This window comes from Xiphophorus maculatus, chromosome 23, assembly GCF_002775205.1.
Source record: "Xiphophorus maculatus strain JP 163 A chromosome 23, X_maculatus-5.0-male, whole genome shotgun sequence".
Taxonomy (NCBI): domain Eukaryota; kingdom Metazoa; phylum Chordata; class Actinopteri; order Cyprinodontiformes; family Poeciliidae; genus Xiphophorus; species Xiphophorus maculatus.
This window is the reverse complement of record NC_036465.1, coordinates 25,651,026-25,668,662: the sequence shown is the minus strand read 5'-3', so window position 1 is coordinate 25,668,662 and position 17,637 is coordinate 25,651,026. Positions and strand designations below refer to the sequence as shown.

Below are 17,637 nucleotides of genomic sequence, written 5' to 3'. Positions count from 1 at the left end.
AAGAAATAAAAATCGAAACTTACCCAACCCGCACTGAAGGAAACATAGAAACAGAAAGCAGTCACCTGTCCTCCTCTTATTCAGGAGATAAAAATCGAAACTTATCCAAATATTATCCACCGGCACTGAACGAACCAAGCAAACCAAAAAATGCGCAGTCTGCTTCTGTGTCCCGTAGTACGGAGCCCTCTAGGGGACATTGGGGATTTTTTTCTTTTGCGTTCCCTCGCAAAACTTTTGCGTTCCCTCGCAATACTGTACTGGTCAGTTATGCAGCATAATTGAACACTGTAAGCCTTTCTTACGGTGGGCGCCGTACTTTCTGCTTTAATATAAGGTTATGTGAGGTTTTTCCATGAATGTTAGAATCTTTTTGTGAAATATCTGAAGTTTATATCTTTCTTTAGGATAGAAAGGCGCCACAAACCTACGATATAAACAGAAACCTTCTGTAAGTAGGAAAGAAATAAAAATCCGTCCTAATTTGGACTATTTCTGAGTTATTATCGCAGGTAATAAATCATCTGACAGTTTTGATTGTGTCTCTGTTGTGTTCGTAGTCTGAATGGTTTAAAGAGCTGCTTTCAGTGCCGCTCCATCTCAGCCTTAACAGACATAAACATGCAGTAAAAAATAAATCGATTTTCAATCAGTGTTTTGCACCAAACAGTTTTTACTGTTAACAAGTTTTTATTATTAAAAACACGACAAACTAATGATGGTAAAGGGATTAACTCTGGGTTAACTCGGGGAATCTCATCTGTCCGCGTATCAATCAACTCCAAACCTTTTCTTTGTTCTGTCACAATTATCGATTTATTCCATTTTGATGATCAGGCTCCAAACTTTGCAAGGACTGACCGCCCCGCTCACCGCTTCCTAAAACACACAAAGCCAGTATCCTTCACATTCATACCTGGTGACGTCACTCCCACGTCCACACACCTAAGTGTCAAAGCCTCCTGCTCCTGTCATATCAATAATTACTTATTTCATTCATATGGCTCTTACAGAGCTTCAGTGAAAACTTGTTTATTATTATTAACTGTTTGGTGCAAAACACTGATTGAAAATCGATTTATTTTTTACTGCATGTTTATGTCTGTTAAGGCTGAGATGGAGCGGCACTGAAAGCAGCTCTTTAAACCATTCAGACTAGAACACAACAGAGACACAATCAAAACTGTCAGATGATTTATTACCTGCGATAATAACTCAGAAATAGTCCAAATTAGGATGTATTTTTATTTCTTTCCTACTTACAGAAGGTTTCTGTTTATATCGTAGGTTTGTGGCGCCTTTCTATCCTAAAGAAAGATATAAAACTTCAGATATTTCACAAAAAGATTCTAACATTCATGGAAAAACCTCACATAACCTTATATTAAAGCAGAAAGTACGGCGCCCACGTAAGAAAGGCTTACAGTGTTCAATTATGCTGCATAACTGACCAGTACCGTATTGCGAGGGAACGCAAAAGTTTTGCGAGGGAACGCAAAAGAAAAAAAATCCCCCATGTCCCCTAGGGGGCTCCGTACGCTTCAGCCTTTCGCATCAGCTCCTTTTTTCTCTCCTCTCCCTCGGGATATTTTTTAGCAAAGACAGAGTGTTTGCTCTTGAAATGTCTTTCAACATTTGACTTCTTGTTGTTTGCCAGTCTTTCGCCACATATTAAGCAGACTGGTGAACCAGTTTCATCAGCGGTGAAAGCAAAATGATCTGTCCACGTAGCATTAAATGTTCTGCCATCACTGTAAGCATGGCCCATGGGACGATCCACTTTTTTAGTCCTGAATAAAATATGCATGAACCTTTGGGATGGATTATGAGTCTTTATTTTTCATTGAGCACACACACATTCTTGTACCACTCAGAGGACTCTCTGTGTATTGACTTCCATTTATGCCAAATGGAAGTCAATACATATATTTTTCCTTAATCCTAACAACTGAGTGTGTTCCTAACCTTAATCAAAACTAATCAATAAAAAATAATCCACACCATACTTCTAGAATTGAAATTAAAAAGTGAAGACAGGAAAATGTTGTCACTCCACAGATGATCTTTGATTGTTGGTGAAAAATGTCCTCTATATGTAGCATATACAAGCTCACACAAACACACTGACCACTGCAAAGGGTTCTTCAGAATCTATACAAGCTCTTCTTTTTTTGTCATTGCCTCCTTTTTTTTACTTGTCTTTTTTCTACTTATCTGTGAAACATTATTTGCAAACCGTAAAAAGAAAACCTGTGGATAACACTGGGTACTTGTAAATATGTGGTCAAATGCATACACAAATATGAAGGAATTACATATAAAAAATAAAAGTACACAATTACAATTTCTACAAACGTTAAATTTCTGCACACATTTTTTTTAACTACAACCTCACAAATCTGACCATTAGGAATTCAAACCCTCTCTTAGTCCTACAAATATTAAAGAAGTTCGCACGAGTCGCCTGATACACAGATAAAACTGCATTTACGCACTGATCCGGTTATGAGGACAAAAGCACTTTTGACTCATTTCACGCTTCAAACAGCCTCAGATTTGTGCACAAGTGGTGCGTTTAAATGCTGGTGAAAAGCTGGGTCATATGATTTTTACTCGCAGTCTAGTGTTTTCATCCTCTGAACCTTTGTCACTGTGCTTGTGCCGAAGTGGCAAAGACGTTATTTCGTTGGAAAAGGGAATATTTACGTACTTCTTTATCCACCTTATTCCGAGCCCCCATGAGGCTTTGCGTGATTTGTGGGCGCGACTTCCGCCGCAAACCGGAACCGCCGTTTGTTTACATGTTAGCAACTCGCTAACCGGCTTTCGTCAGAGCTTTTAGGCTGTAAAACATGTGGGAACTCCAGCTATCACAGCTTAAATGTGGCAATATTGTTTTACCGCTACCTACAGCTAATGCGGGGAGGGATGGCGACTTGAAGAAATGGCCGCAAATAACCCGCACTAGCATGTTTAGCTACTTCACTGACTCAGTTGCTTCGGATGCAGATGCGGGTTTTCTTCCGTTGGCTTTTTGTCCACACAGTGAAATGATCACATATGAAGCATTTTGGTTTCTCTGTTCAAGTTTAGAATTTTTAGCCAAATTCTTTTTGTTTCCTTATCTGTCAGTAGGCGATGAAAACTTGCTGCAGCCACAAACTAAACTTGGTCTGATTAGAGTACAACCAGGAGCAGCACAACAGTTACCCCCCAAAAAACCTTCCAGGAATAAGGTGGATAATTCTCCAAAATTGTTTATAGACGTATTGTGCATTTTTGAGCGGTACAGATGAGAATAAAATCTATCGTTAATCTCTTTGTTAAATAAATAAAAAATATTACTTATTTAACCCTCTATGTAGGCCAAGTCTAGAGTATTCACTCCCCTGGTTGGAAAATCCACATACTGGTTGCAGTGAGGGAGAACAGTCTTCATGTTGGCCTGGTTAAAATCCCCCAGCAAAGATGGATAGATATATCTATTTATATATAGTAATGGTAATATTAATAATAATTATTATTAACATCCATCCATTATAAATCACACTAAATCTTTTTGGACTGTGGGAGGAAGCCGGAGCGCCCGGAGAGAACCCACATATGGACATGGAGAACCAGAAAACCCCATGCAGACAGAACCAGGCTGGGATTCAAACCCAGGACTTTCTTACTGCAAGGCAGCAGTGTTACCCACTGAGCTACTGTGCAGCCCTGATGTTTTATTCACACCAAAGGAGAATTTAGAAACTAATTAAGCAAACAGTGATGACTTTAGATTGTGGCAGGAAGCCGGAGCGCCCGGAGAGAAACCTGCAAACAGGATGTTAACTTTTGTTAGTTTATACGCAAAATTCAATGTTTCTTCCTCCTAGTGTCCCTTATATGACAGTAGGCTGACAGGAAGGAGAGGGGGGAAGACATGCGGCAAATGTCGTCGGGTCCGGGAGTCGAACCCGCGACGACCGCGTCGAGGACTTGAGGCCTCCAAATACGGGTCGCGCTAACCCCTAAGCCACCACGGCACGCCCCCGGTCCCAACTGGTTTCCTCTTCTTCTGAGGTTGAGCTATCCCAAAAGTAGTAGGTTTTCTTTGGGGGAATCAGTAACATCCTGTTATAAATTTCATGCTCTTCTGGGGTCAAAGTGCACCGTCTGGGGTATCTTTTTATTTGGGAACTAGGTACTTGTGGTTCCAGCAGTCTTTCTTCATCTTTAGAGTTTGAGGGGTACCTTGTGTCCTCGTTCAGGGCAGTTGTCTGGTTGTGGACAGTCTTACCTCCTGGAGCTCCACTGCTGTTCCTGCGTGTTGAAGCTGACGCGCCGTCTGGGGAACATTTAAGGTCAGAGACCCCGGAGGATGTGCCATTTGTCGATGTTTTCGCTGAACACTCCGGACATAAAATTGCTGAAATCGAAGGCGCAGAACAAACTTCCCCAGCCGGGTCAGCTTGATCTCTGGGAACCGATGGAATCCCGTCCCAAAACAAATCTTTCTCAACCTCCTGGGAGGCACTTTCATCTGAATCATTTCCTGGAAAGAAATGGTCGAATACTTTCCTCATTCCTGTCGTCACCAGATATCCTAGTCCAAAACCAAGTGGAAAAATTAAAGGGTATGGCATTTTGGAAACACAAAAATTCTCTCTAGACACAAAACCTGATTCTCACTGAAGCGTTTGGATTCTAACTGATGTGTTAAGATTCAAGCAGTTAAAGCCTCAGAACTTCTTTGATCTGTTGTGATGTTCATGATGTCGTCTGTGACCTCATCAGTGAGGTCACTGTGGTTCTGGGGAGGGTCCTGCTTCTGATCGTTGCTATGGGAACAAACAGATAAGTTCTGCCCGACTCAAACTGAAATAATGACCAAATATTTAATAAGTAATTTGTTTCCCCATTTATTTAACATGAATTGATTAACAATAGATTTCTACCCTGGTTTTCTGTACCTGCTGCCATATAAATTGTCTTTATCCATTATTAATTTGGTTCTGGGAGGAAATTGTTCAGATTTTATAAACATTTGCAAAACAAAATTTTCTCTAATCTTTGTTAACTCTCTGATAATGATCAAATTTTATATATTGTTGTTGCGCAACACCTCCCCCCTCTTCAGTCTCTCTCTCTCTACTTCCTCTTCTGAGAGGTGAGATGTGCTACCAGCTCTCCGTCTGTCGGGTTAATTGAGTTTCCTAAATCTGCTGGGTTTTATCCTATCCAGAACTGAAGTAAACTCTGTTTAAGCTGGCATCGAGAAAAGAGTCGCCTGGTTCCTGACGAACTACATCCAGGTGTCCCAACCTTCTTCCCCCTGTGAATTAGCCAGACTGAGCAGCCTGCAGCCAACTAGTTTCACAGAGCTCACCTGTTGACGGTCGCTCTTCTCTTTATGACAACTGGCACTTGGTACAGAACCAGGTTGGTTTTAGTGACTCGGCGAGTCCCAAGGATGTTGTTTTACATATGGGCTACCAGCAACCTATAAAACATTTTCCACTTTTTCCTCTCCAGAATCAAACATCAGAGCTATTTTACAACCATCAAAGAACCTTAAGGTGACTCATTAACTGAATGTCCACAACATCTTTTAGATTTTCTTTATGCTAAGTATTTTATTAGTAAGGCAGTTTTGCAAGGGTCAGTGCAGCTTAATTCAGTAGCAGAAATAATCAAATAAGTAAAATCAATCATCTATGGCATGGCGTTGCCTGTAATAAATTGAGACCGTTTCCCTGGCTCCTCATCTCTAGGGCTCTTAATTTGGCAGAGTTTGCTGAAGGTTTGCAGTTTCCATCCAAATGACAAAACCAGCTGTATGGTTTCTGCAACACAACAACAGCAAGAACATAAAGTAATTATACATATAATTTCTACGTCATATGCGACGTTCAGCTCGCTAAATTAGCTCTTATCTGATGAATTACACTGCAAACATGCAAAACAATCACAACAAGCACTGTTGCAGGAATTGCATAACATGACTAAACATGTCAACATCGTATGAAACAACATAAACTCACGTTTTCAATTACGCATACAAAGTTCCTTACGTGTGTGTGTGTATATATAAGAATAATATAAACTTTGGACTATGGGAAGAAGCCGGAGGAAACATCATTTTGGTGCTATATTCACTTTTCTTTTCTTTTTTTTTTTGCTCACACCCATGGAGACGTTAGAGAGATCGATTGACAAAAGTCTTGATTTTCGTCCATGACAGGAAAACAACACGGTGTCTTTAAGTTGTAGGAGACAATCTCTGACTCCTCACCTGGCAAGTTCGAAGGGAGGTCATGGTCACACGGCTGCGCTGAGCCGCCCCCCCACACTGATCACACTCACCAATGTACTCGTCACGCATGTGCTGGATAGACCTTGTCTCGTGTGATTTTAATCGTTTCTTATTCAATGGAAACATAAAGTTCTGTTTTTTTGACATTGACTGAATAACAGCAACATTTCTGTAATGGAAACACAGCCTGTGATCAGGGGCCACATAAAATCAAAACGAAGGCCTACCAATGACCCTCAAGCCACACTTTTGACACCCCTGTGTTAAAGAAGGATCCAATTCAATTGACAGTTTGGAGGCGGCTAGAGCAGATTGAGACTTCCAGTATGGTGTGTTTTGTTAGTCAGAGTAATCAGCAGCTGGGGAAAAAGCCCTGGAGGACTTGGTGAGAGAACAACAAGGTGAGCTTGCACAACCGTCTCTTTTTTTTAAACGGTTGTGCAAGGAGACGGCGCAGAGCTCCACGCCCACACAAACCCACACACTTCCCAAGAAAGACACGGGCATCAAAATTAAACTCCATGGAAAGGAGGAATCAAACCTTCCACAGCACATCTGGACTTGTTCGAAAAAGGCTTCCGATTGGGGGGGGGGAGATATTAAAATTACTCAAATAGAAGTAAAATAGTACAGTGTAGAAAAAAAAATACTCCTAAAACTACAGCTTCTTTAACTCTGCAGAGACGTGGCGCCAAAACAAGTGGCTATACGAAGCATCATTGTGCACAATTACCACTTAAAACGCAATAAAACTTGTTGAAATGTTTCCTTCTAAAGTGTAGGCTCAGGGAGAGTGAATCCATGTTATCACATCTACCTAAAACTAACGACATAATAAAAACTGAAATTGAGAAAACATTTCCGTTATCTGAAATAAAAACGGTAATTAAACTATAACCACCTGGAGCTATCATGCGTTTATAAAACCAACTAAAAATACTGAAATTACAGATATAATATCCTTAGCTTACGTGTTTATGAATGATATTTATCCGTCTTCCGAACTGATGAGAAGTTTACGTCAGCTGTCGGCAAATTACGGCACTCCACACATGCGGCACTTAAGCTAAAATGGCGACAGTAAAGTTGGTGCGCCAGAGTCACTTCTTTGTTCAGCAATAATTTCAAACATTTTTATTTTATTTTATTTTTTGTTGAGTATTTATTACACAATCGATGTAAACATAATCACAATACTTTAAACTTTTTGACTTCTGCACCAAAAATTAAAAAGTATGACAAAACTGAAACTAGCACCGTAACTGAGAAAAACTGAAAATGAAACTAAACACTGTTAAACTAATAACTAACAAACACACTTTAAAAACTAATTTAAAAGCCAACTGAATGAAATCATGCTAAACTATAATGAAAACCACAAAACTGTATAACACTAGTGTGAAACATATGCTGGGCACTTGTGATCTTTAAGCCACCATAAGATCTAGTGTTTTATCTCCGTCCCTTACCATGACTCAGGCTGATTACGATCAGCGTTCCAACAAGGTCTGACCTGATCTCTGTGTAAACCAACCTGGGCCAACCCACTTATTACACAGAAACACAAATGAAGATGCTTAGAAGAAACTGAAAGTGGCTGAAGGAGGCGGACTCAGACGGGCAGAGGCAGAAGAGGCTCATTGCAGTACAGAAGTCACTCCAGTCTTTCAGTCAGAGCAACCAGAGAGACCAAGGTGAGTCCCTGCATTCAATTATTTCTCTTTCTCTGGTTTAACAACATATTTTTGTTTAGTGCTGACTTTGTAGTTCTTCCTCTGCTGCATTTTATGAACACAGAGATTTTGACCACCCCTCAGGTCAGCGGTTTTGATAGCTCCGCTTTTCTAATCCACCGCTTTAAGCTCTGACCATCATATTGTGTTCACAGAACAAGAAAAACAGGTTAAGTCAATTCTTTGCGTATTTTATTTTCACAGAATGTCAGTCAGTCACAATTTGTTCCCATTTCTTTAGCGGACTCTGAAAAACAGCCTGAAATCTTTTCAGAACATTTTCCAACAGCCAAGGTTGATTCTCAAAGAGCTGCAGGCTGAAAACTTGGATTAGATATTTAAATCAGCAGCACAAATGGCAAATGTCTGATTTGCAAACATAACAAGCTTTCAATTTCACTGCACGCCTCGCCACATTTGTTTTGCAAGCTCCTCTGCACCCGGAGCTCTATTATTAGCTGAAAGAGAAACCACCATCCTTTTGAGGAAAGACGCAAACTGTGGTGTCTGACCAGATTTCAGATTATGAAAACACAAAATTCAAAACAATTTGCTTTAAATATCTTATAAGACTTGAAATAAGACAAAACTAACTTACAAGTGACTTTTTAGCAAGATGTATAAGGTTGTTTTACAGGGGCAGTGTGATGTAAAATTTACTTTTTGGAGCTTTGCATCATGTTATAATGCTATTCCCACATCAAAAACATACCTGGAGTGTTGCCTTTTTCCTTTCATCTCCCATGACAACCATTCAGCTGTGCAAAACACCTGTGTGGACCTAGCTCCGCCTACAACGACAAAGCTCCGGCAGTCATCAAGCTTCTGTGTTTTTATAACAACTGAAGTTAAACTTATTTGATGGTTCTATAAAATGGAACTATGTGCCTGGAAAAAATAATACTGCCTCTATAAGTGAGTATTTTTCATCAATACACATAAACTAGTCCCTTATCTATACTCAAGACAAGTTCATTAAGTTGGTTAGATATTTGCACTAAAAAACTAGACAAAAATACTTGGTAAGTTCTGCTGGGTTTTTTTAGCGTACCTCACTGAGCTCACAGACTTTCTTTTTTAATCTTCGGACAGATGCATTGCCTTAGAGATGAGGACGCTCTCATCCCGTCACCTCGTGGAAGTTTACCAAAAGTTTGTGGCGCATTGGTGGCTGCCATAGCAACCGGGGGACTCCTGCTTCTGTCTCCTGGTAGGCTAATTCACCTGGTAGCTTTAGCAACACTCATAGTGACTCTTGGGCCCCTGCTGCATGGACTCTATCTGCTGCTTGAGGAGCTGCTGCACCATTCAAACACAAGGTTAGCATGTCTTGATGTCTTCACTAACTTTCAGCTCGGTTTGGCGTTGTGACAAAGACTTCCTCTCATGGCTGTCAGTTATTAGACACTTTAGATATTTCAATATTACTTTTGTACTTTGAGGTCAGATCATAGAGAAACCTAACAAGCCTAATTGCATTGCTATTAAGCATTGAGTCCAGTAAGCAGATAAAAGTCTCATTATCAAGTCTTTTGTAACCTCTAGCAAGTTGTGTCCCCATTATTGTCGTGTGTTAAGCTCATCCATGTTGCCATCAACTCTGACTAGCTTCCCTGTCTCTACTGAAAACAATAACCACGCAGCATGTTCCACTTCCATTCCAGGATGGCGTTTTCAGAGTGATGTTAGTTTGCTGTAATGTAACATTTTACATGTAGAAAAGTTGATATTGGTCCCATCTGTCCCCGACTTGTCCTGTTGGAGGATTTAAATTGTGCTACCATAGTACATGTGTCTGTTTGGACCTGTGACTTCGTTCTTCGTGCTTTCCTTCTTGACGTTTTTCAGGTACCGAGGTCGGTCGCTGCTCGGCCACGTCCTGCCAGCCTGTGGATTGGGGCCCAAGACTCTGCTGGCGGCAGCAATGGCCGCCCTCCTGCTGTACCTCACCAGGCACTCTCTGATGCACAAAGGCCAAAGCTGGGAGCTTGTTGTTCTGGTCCCTGTGCTTTACGCGCTCTTCAAATGCCTGGGAGTCCTGGTGAGATACAGACTCCACACACACGCACACACAGTAGGAGTTTTTCTGCTTCTTCTTTGTTGTCATTCAAAAAGACTAAAATGTGCCTAAACCCTACGTTCAGAGCCAACCACTGGTTGCTCCAGGCAACTAACAGTTGACTCTACACTTTACCAAGAACGGGCTCTGCTTATTTGTTCCTTAGACTCATTGTGAGGTCAGATGTGTCTGTTCTTTGCCTTCTAGCTGATTGTAAAAACAACTTTCTTGCTACTCAGAAAAGAAGGTCCTTAAATGGCCTTTTTAGTTTGCTCCGAATATTTCGGAAGGACTCCGCTGTCTCCTGAGCTGAGGTCCGTGTGTGTGGCTGTGCAGGGTCCGTCGGAGGTGGAGGTGTCGGACATCTGCGAGGAGAGGAAGATGAACGTGGCGCACGGCCTGGCCTGGTCCTTCTACCTCGGTTACCTGCAGTTGGTGCTCCCAAGTCAGTAGCGGAGCACAAATACACGCTAGCATACTTTTCCACATCGTTTCATGTTACAGCCACAAACTTCAGGGTCTTCTATTTTTATTTAGCTTCATAGCAGTGAATATTTATGAATCAGAAATAGAAGGGTTCATGATTTTCCAAATACTATAAAAAAAAAAACAATTTGGGAAGTGTAGTATGCATTTGTTTTTAACCTGTTGAGTCAATATGTCTGTCCTGTCCTCATCTTTCATTGCCTTGTTGGACTCGACATTCAGAAAAGCTCCTCTCCAAAATGACCACACCAGCTGTGTTCTCTTAACTAATGCCAATTGAATTAGGGTAAAACTGAGAAGTGAACATATAAACTTTCATTAATACAGCACTTGAATCTACAATAAATTTGCTCTGGAGAAAATATTGCAGCTCAAACTTGTAAAAGTTCCTGTAAAATAAACGCTGTCTCCTAATTAGCTGAATTACTTTTAATAAACAGAAATATTAACTGCAAATTTTGGTTACATACCAACAATGCTTTCAAATATCATCTCCAACTTGAAGAGGTTGGAGTGTTGCTGAGAGAAAACCATGCTTTCAATAATAATGGCAGACTCTTGAATGCAGTACCTACTTCTGCCACTAGATGTCAGCAAAGTGAACATTACTACAGCATATTACCGGGACATGTCACGAAACTGACGGGTAACGGCACAATATTGTAGAAATATCTTTCACTGCAGTTGAAACTGTACGTTTTTGTTCACTCCAACAGGTTTTCTAGAACCTGAATAAAACACAGTGATGTTTGTGGCGGTACCATAACAGTTCAGTGGGGGGTTTATAAATACTTGTACAAGGTTAGCTCTAAGAGAGTCTGTATGGATCCGTGCAGGTTTGGAGAAGTCCATCGATTCTTTTCGCGGCTCTCATCGCGACAGCTTCTGGGGTCGCGGCTCCCAGAAGCTCCTCATCCTCATTCCACTTAACGCCAACATATCGCACAAGCTGGAGGACGAAGACGGCAACATCCAGTTCTACGACAGCCTCCCGAACAGCGAGCTGGACAGGGCCGGGGTCCGGGGCCGCGTCTACAAGCACAGCGTCTACAGGGTGAAGGACAAGCGCGGGAAGGTAGGTGAACGTAAAGAAAACACAGCTCCTTCACAGGTGTTCTGAGTCTGCTGAGTGTTTGTGCTGCGATTAACATGACTGGGTTTTAGCCACAAATGGCACCTTTTCCAATACGGTGCCATTTGTAATGTGAACTTTATTCACTCCAACAGGTTCTAGAAAACCTGTTGGATATTTGGCAAATACTCAAATTTGAGGGCTTGTCTGGATGGAAAAGCAACAATTTCTTCAAAGCAAATGAAAACATTAGTATTTAAAGGTTTAAATCAAATTCATAACAGATTTATCAGTCAGAATTATGTGGCTGGTTTCCAATGTTTCCGGAGTTTTAGTGTGAAGCTTCGACCAGCTGATAATTTCATTTTTATTTTAAAAACTAGGACATAAGAAAGTATAACAAAATTAAAAATAGTTGTTTTTAGCTTTTGTGCTCTGATAATTGACTATCATCATAGGTTAAATTACACCAGAAGTATAAGAGAGTGTAGTCACTTCAGACTTTTACTAGTATAATCTAAAATAAGTAAACATTCTATTTGTTTTTCTTTTGTTATTCTTCCTGAAGCTTAAAAGTTTCACAGAATATGAGAAGGACTTCATCGTCAACGAGTAGGTGGAATAAAATCAAACGTACATGTTTTTTGTCTTATTGTATGAAGTGGAATCAGACAAAGCTTCTCCTGTTTTAGCCCAGTTACAATCAAAGTTATTTCTATTAGCAAAATGCCGCAATAATGACAAAATATGCCTTCAAAATCAAAAGTAGTGGCATTGAAACTCTTCTGGCAGCTTGTTTTCCTCCCCTGCATTACCGCCACCTTGTGGCCAAACATAAAAATTCACCCACAAGGAACTTGAGGCACCATAACAGCGTCATCTGAATAATTGAATAATTACACTCATTATACCGCAAAAATAATCTATGAAACATGTTTCCATCTTAGTGCCCGTCTTTATTCATGTTTCTGAACTTGAGGACTTGGAGTAACATTTCAGAAAAATAATGTACGTTATTAATATTGTGCTGTGATGTAATTAAAACCCTGCCTTTTGTCTGTGTGTAACCAGGCCCATGACTGCGCTGTGGAGTATGCGACCCCTCTGTTGACTCTGTACCGCATGTCCCAGGAGAGAAGCGCAGGTTTTGGGGCGTCTGAGCGCAGGCAGCAGGTCCTTCTCTTCTACCGGACCCTGAGGGACGTCCTGGACCAGTCTCTGGAGTGCCGCAACCGCTACAGACTCATCCTGATCAAAGGTACCAAACTGGCTCTACAGTTTTTCTCAGTCGCTTTGGGGCATTTCTCACAACAGAACTGAAAGTCTCAAAACTACTTGTTCAATCGTCAAGCCATTGAACATTAAAAAAAAAAAGCAGTTTTATATTCCTGTGCAAGTGGTTATGTACAATCATCTGCTTTTTTTCTACATTTTCAATTGGTTTTACTCAAGTTGATTGAGATGAGTATTAAACGGGTCTCTGTTGAATTGTCTCAACATCCACATTTAAGCAAAAGTTTGTCGAATAAGTCTTAACATGCAGAATACTTGAACAAGTTGTCATAATGTGTCAGTGTGTGAAGCATTAGATCGACCGATTTTCTGAAATAGGTTGAAAGTGCATCTCGTTAGCCATCCACTAGCAAGTATATAGTGTATATCGCCAGAGTACAACACATTTCTGACAATGGAAGGACAAGGACTTGGACGCGGTCAGCAGCCAGAGAAGAAGAAGAGGAAAAGGAGTGAGGTTGTGATGCATAAGCATAAGCATGAATTTCGTCCAGTCTCCTGCCATTGATCACCCATAATAACAATTTACATTTCCTGTCATCAAAACTTTAGCCATACATAGTTTAAGAGAGAACATCCATCCCCCTGGGGTACATTGTAATATCGACAACATGACTAATCAATGTGTCATATCCGAACGCAATGAAACCAGGACTTGCCATTCTGAGACACTGACATGTTCACTGACACAGATATTTACTTTTGAGAGATGAACTAAGGATTTTGAGAAATGGTGTTTTGGTGTTTGTACAAATTGTTTTGAGAAATGCGTTTCCTGTTTTGCAAATGCCAAGGGGGATTTGAGAAATGCAAACATGAGAAATACTCTGATCTAATCCCTGCAACCCCAGAATCATGTTTGGAAAATGTGAGAATCAATATTACTTCTTTTCTGAGATGGAATTATGAGGGGAAACATTTTCTCAAAGCTTCTTCAGAATCTCAGAAACCAACAGCGACAATAGAAATCACATGACGTTACTGAGTGAAATAGAGTAGTTTGAAACCCTAAAACAAAGGTTGAAATGCATCTTCCTCCTGTAGATGAGCACGAGGACGACCCTAACTTCTTGTCCAACACTATCCTGCGGCATCTGGAGCAGCAGAACAAAGAGGAGTTCTGTCTGAACGGAGCGCCGCAGCAGGAGACCAACAAACCCGTGGAGGTGGAGGACTGGCACAACTCTGAACCAATGAGCCGAGAGCCCACGCTGATGATCAGCCTAGACAGGCCTCAGCCTCTGAGAGGGCCCGTCGAGGACACAGACAGCTTCAGAGCAACTTAAACTGAAGCCCACGGACTGAGGAACACACACACACACACACACACACACCACTGCACTGCCTTTCCCCACAGACTAGTTCCTGGATTTCGGTCAACACTCATTGGAGAGCTTAAAGCAGTCTGACTTGTCATTATCAACCTGTCTTGTGTTGCTGTTGCGTGAGTTTCCTGCTTACGAAATTCATAATCTGGATCTTAAAACAAACAGACTTTGAATCGGCGAAGCTGTTTACTGTGTCTTTCTTTATTTCCCCCCCAAAATGTGTTAAATCAATTAAAGCAAGCCCACAGCATCATGGACCCTCCGTTTACTGCAGAACTCGCTTCACTTGGGTCCAAAGAATAAAACTAACTTCCTCTGTCCGTATGATTCATCCCACAGAGATGAATCATATTTATTTAGGTGCATTTTAGTGTTGGCCTCTCATCACTAAAACTATTATTTTCAAATGTATTATTAATCCTGTTGAACATGCTCTGTGCTAGAGGCGTGCTACACGCAATATTTTGGTATTGATCCAGTACGAAGTCAAACCTGAGCCAGTATTGCCAATACTGATACCGATACTTGATTATTTAAGCTTGATACATCACCAAACGCAAGACTTTTAGGCGTTGTGGTTTTTTTCTGTAACTTATTTTATTCAAACGTAGGTTAGAATTTGGACAAAGTTTACAGGTGTATAAATGTATAAATGATCAACAGAAAAAGAAAACAAATCTCTGTATTTCTTACAGCAAAAAAAAAAACAATTATTCTGCAACCTGTATTCAGAAAACCAGTCATGTTGTGAAAACTGGAACATTTTACTTGAAGAAGTGAAAAAATATATCTTTTGTTTGTGTAAACTCGTTCTTTCAAAGAAATCTTATTTAGTCGGTTTTAATAAATGAATAAAGAGCAGATTTTGGTGCACCAAAGTTCACTTTTGAGGAGAAGTTATGGGGTAAATGTGATCCTGTCTAAATGAAATTAAAGAAAATGTAAAAAGTGTGGTTATTAAAAAACAAATACTTTCTTGTACTGAACATTTTTCAACTGTAAGATTTGAACTTGCCTGTAATATTTTTGCCCCAACTAAAAATACAAAAAGTCTCCATCTCCTTCCACCTCCTGTGCTTCTTGAATTGCAGTTGAACGCTGCACAAAATTTTTAGGCCGACCAGAGTTTTGCTCCGCATCAGAGTTCGATTGCGCGTTCACGCCTCGCCAAACGGACCAAGACCGGCCCTCCAGGACCGACTTTGGGCACCCCGGAAACGACCGAGACCCTTTTCCCCCGAACGCGGAAGCTGACGTGCAAACAGCCCATTGAACATGGCGTCAGGAGATTCATTTATGTGTGAACAGATATACAAACTGAACTACTTTTAAACAGCTTGCTAAAATGTAAAGCTAATAAAACACGAGACAATGTCGATTGGGAGTCATGTTAAACGAAATGTATTGGCTCGTTATTTGGCGGAGACTGTAATGCCCGGGACCTAAATCTGTTTTCCCATGTTCACACGCAAACACACATACTGGGTTTTGTCAAATCTCGACTTCGGTCGGAGTTTTTTTAAAATATAATGAATCCTTTTTAGTGACGTTAAAAAGCATTTGCTTGGATAAAAGGCCAAAACACAGAAAAATGTATTCGGTTTCCCAGATAGGCCTGAGTTAACGTCCCAGTACAGACATTCTAACTTAACACACACACACACACACACACCCACCCACACACATCTTTATATATGAGAATTAACATGATAGCATAAAACTTGACCTGGTCATGCTGATGATCTTAGCGTGCTTTAATCAAATAAGAATAATAATTAAAAAAACAAAAACAACAGCAAGGCCCTCGTGGCTGCAGTCATGTGAGACTACAGCAGGCAGGTCAGACCTGTTCACCAGCAACACCAGCAGCACCAGCAGCTGACACAGCCAGCACTGCTGATGACGGACGGTCACAACCAGGTCAGTGGGCCAGTGTTTACACTCCTCAGATTAATAACAAAGGCAGAACGCAATCATCTGCAAGCCGTGAAGAAAAGAAAAAAATCTAAATCTACAAAAACACCAGCTTTTATCTCCCTAAGGTATTTTTTAAATTCTCATTTGCCTTCAGCTTGAGATTTTAGACAAAGAATCTGTGAAGAAGATGCCAAGTTCAGCCAATAAATATGAACGTCTTTACACATGAAATTACAATTTTAGAATGGGAGGAGTGGATTCAGTTGTAAGACAACATTTCGATCTGTTCACCTGATGACTGTGACTCATATAGTCGTACTCTGAAGGTTTCAGGCTTACTTCCTCCTGTCACATGTCCATGTGTCTCAAGGCATTTAACCCCACGTTGCCTACTGATTTGCATATTGGTATAAATGTGAGCTCTAATGTAAAGTGCTTTGAGTGGCCAGTAGGAGCGGAAAGACGCTGCATAAGTTCAGTCCCCATGTCGTTTGATCGACTCGTCAGTCCAAACAATCAAAATTGAAAGTCACCACCGCCAGACATGAGCTTCAGAAGACGAGTCTTCCAACTGAGAACAGGCTGTAAATGTTGAAATAACATCTGAAATTTAACTTATGTTTAACTCAAGTCAATATTCAACACAACGAAAAGAAAATCTGGAAGGTAATCACTGCACCTCCTATCGTTCCCTTCCTGATCCAAACAGCCTTTCACCCTCTGGTTCCTTCTAAACAACACAATCTCTCTACCTTCACAGCTGATTCTCCCCGGCATGGCTTCCGTGTCAGGTTCCGTGTCGGTTCTGCTGTTGTATCAATCTTCCAGACCACGGCACTGAGGTCCTCTGGCTCTGCTCTGCATCCACAGAACCAGAACCAAACACGGAGAAGCGGCATTCAGCTTCTACGCACCACAAATCTGGAACAGACTTTCGGAAAACAGAAAAAACACCCGAAACAGTAACAGTGTTCCCATTACAAACGTACGTGAAGACTTGTCGATATTCTGAAATGTTGAAAAAAAAAAACACAATTATGGCATTTCCATTAACTGCGAAACAAAATGAAAATCACACGTGAATAAGTTTGTTCATTAAAATCATGCCACGCGTCCTGGTGTCGTCTTCTTTGTCGTTTTCATCTGCAGTAACATCCGGTCGTTGACCATGTGACTCGTGTGACAAGTGTTCCCATCGCGGTTTAGTGAAATACACACATTTACACACAGCCGACAAATCCCATGATGCAATTTTTGTTTTTGCGAAAAACGAGTTGGTTTTTTTCTAAATTGTCATGTTTCCATAATTTATTTTCGGAATTCCAGTTTGCGCAATTATATGGTCAATGGAAACAGATTTCATTGAAATCAGTGCTATAAACCCACCTGTCTTTAGTTGCCTTTCATTAGTATTAACTGGATCATCTATCAATATATTTAATGAGCATAACGAT

General features: G+C 40.7%; 1 protein-coding gene across 1 annotated transcript; it reads left to right on the top strand.

The window, feature by feature from the left end:
• The first annotated feature begins 7,897 nt into the window (after positions 1–7,897).
• tmem173 (transmembrane protein 173) lies at positions 7,898–15,349 on the top strand. The gene is made up of 7 exons (XM_014473344.2): positions 7,898–7,989; positions 9,121–9,347; positions 9,877–10,069; positions 10,424–10,532; positions 11,410–11,648; positions 12,717–12,903; positions 13,983–15,349. The coding sequence occupies exons 2-7, from the start codon at positions 9,121–9,123 to the stop codon at positions 14,222–14,224; spliced, it is 1,197 nt and encodes a 398-aa protein (XP_014328830.1). The 5' UTR covers positions 7,898–7,989; the 3' UTR covers positions 14,225–15,349.
• The last annotated feature ends 2,288 nt before the right edge of the window (positions 15,350–17,637 follow it).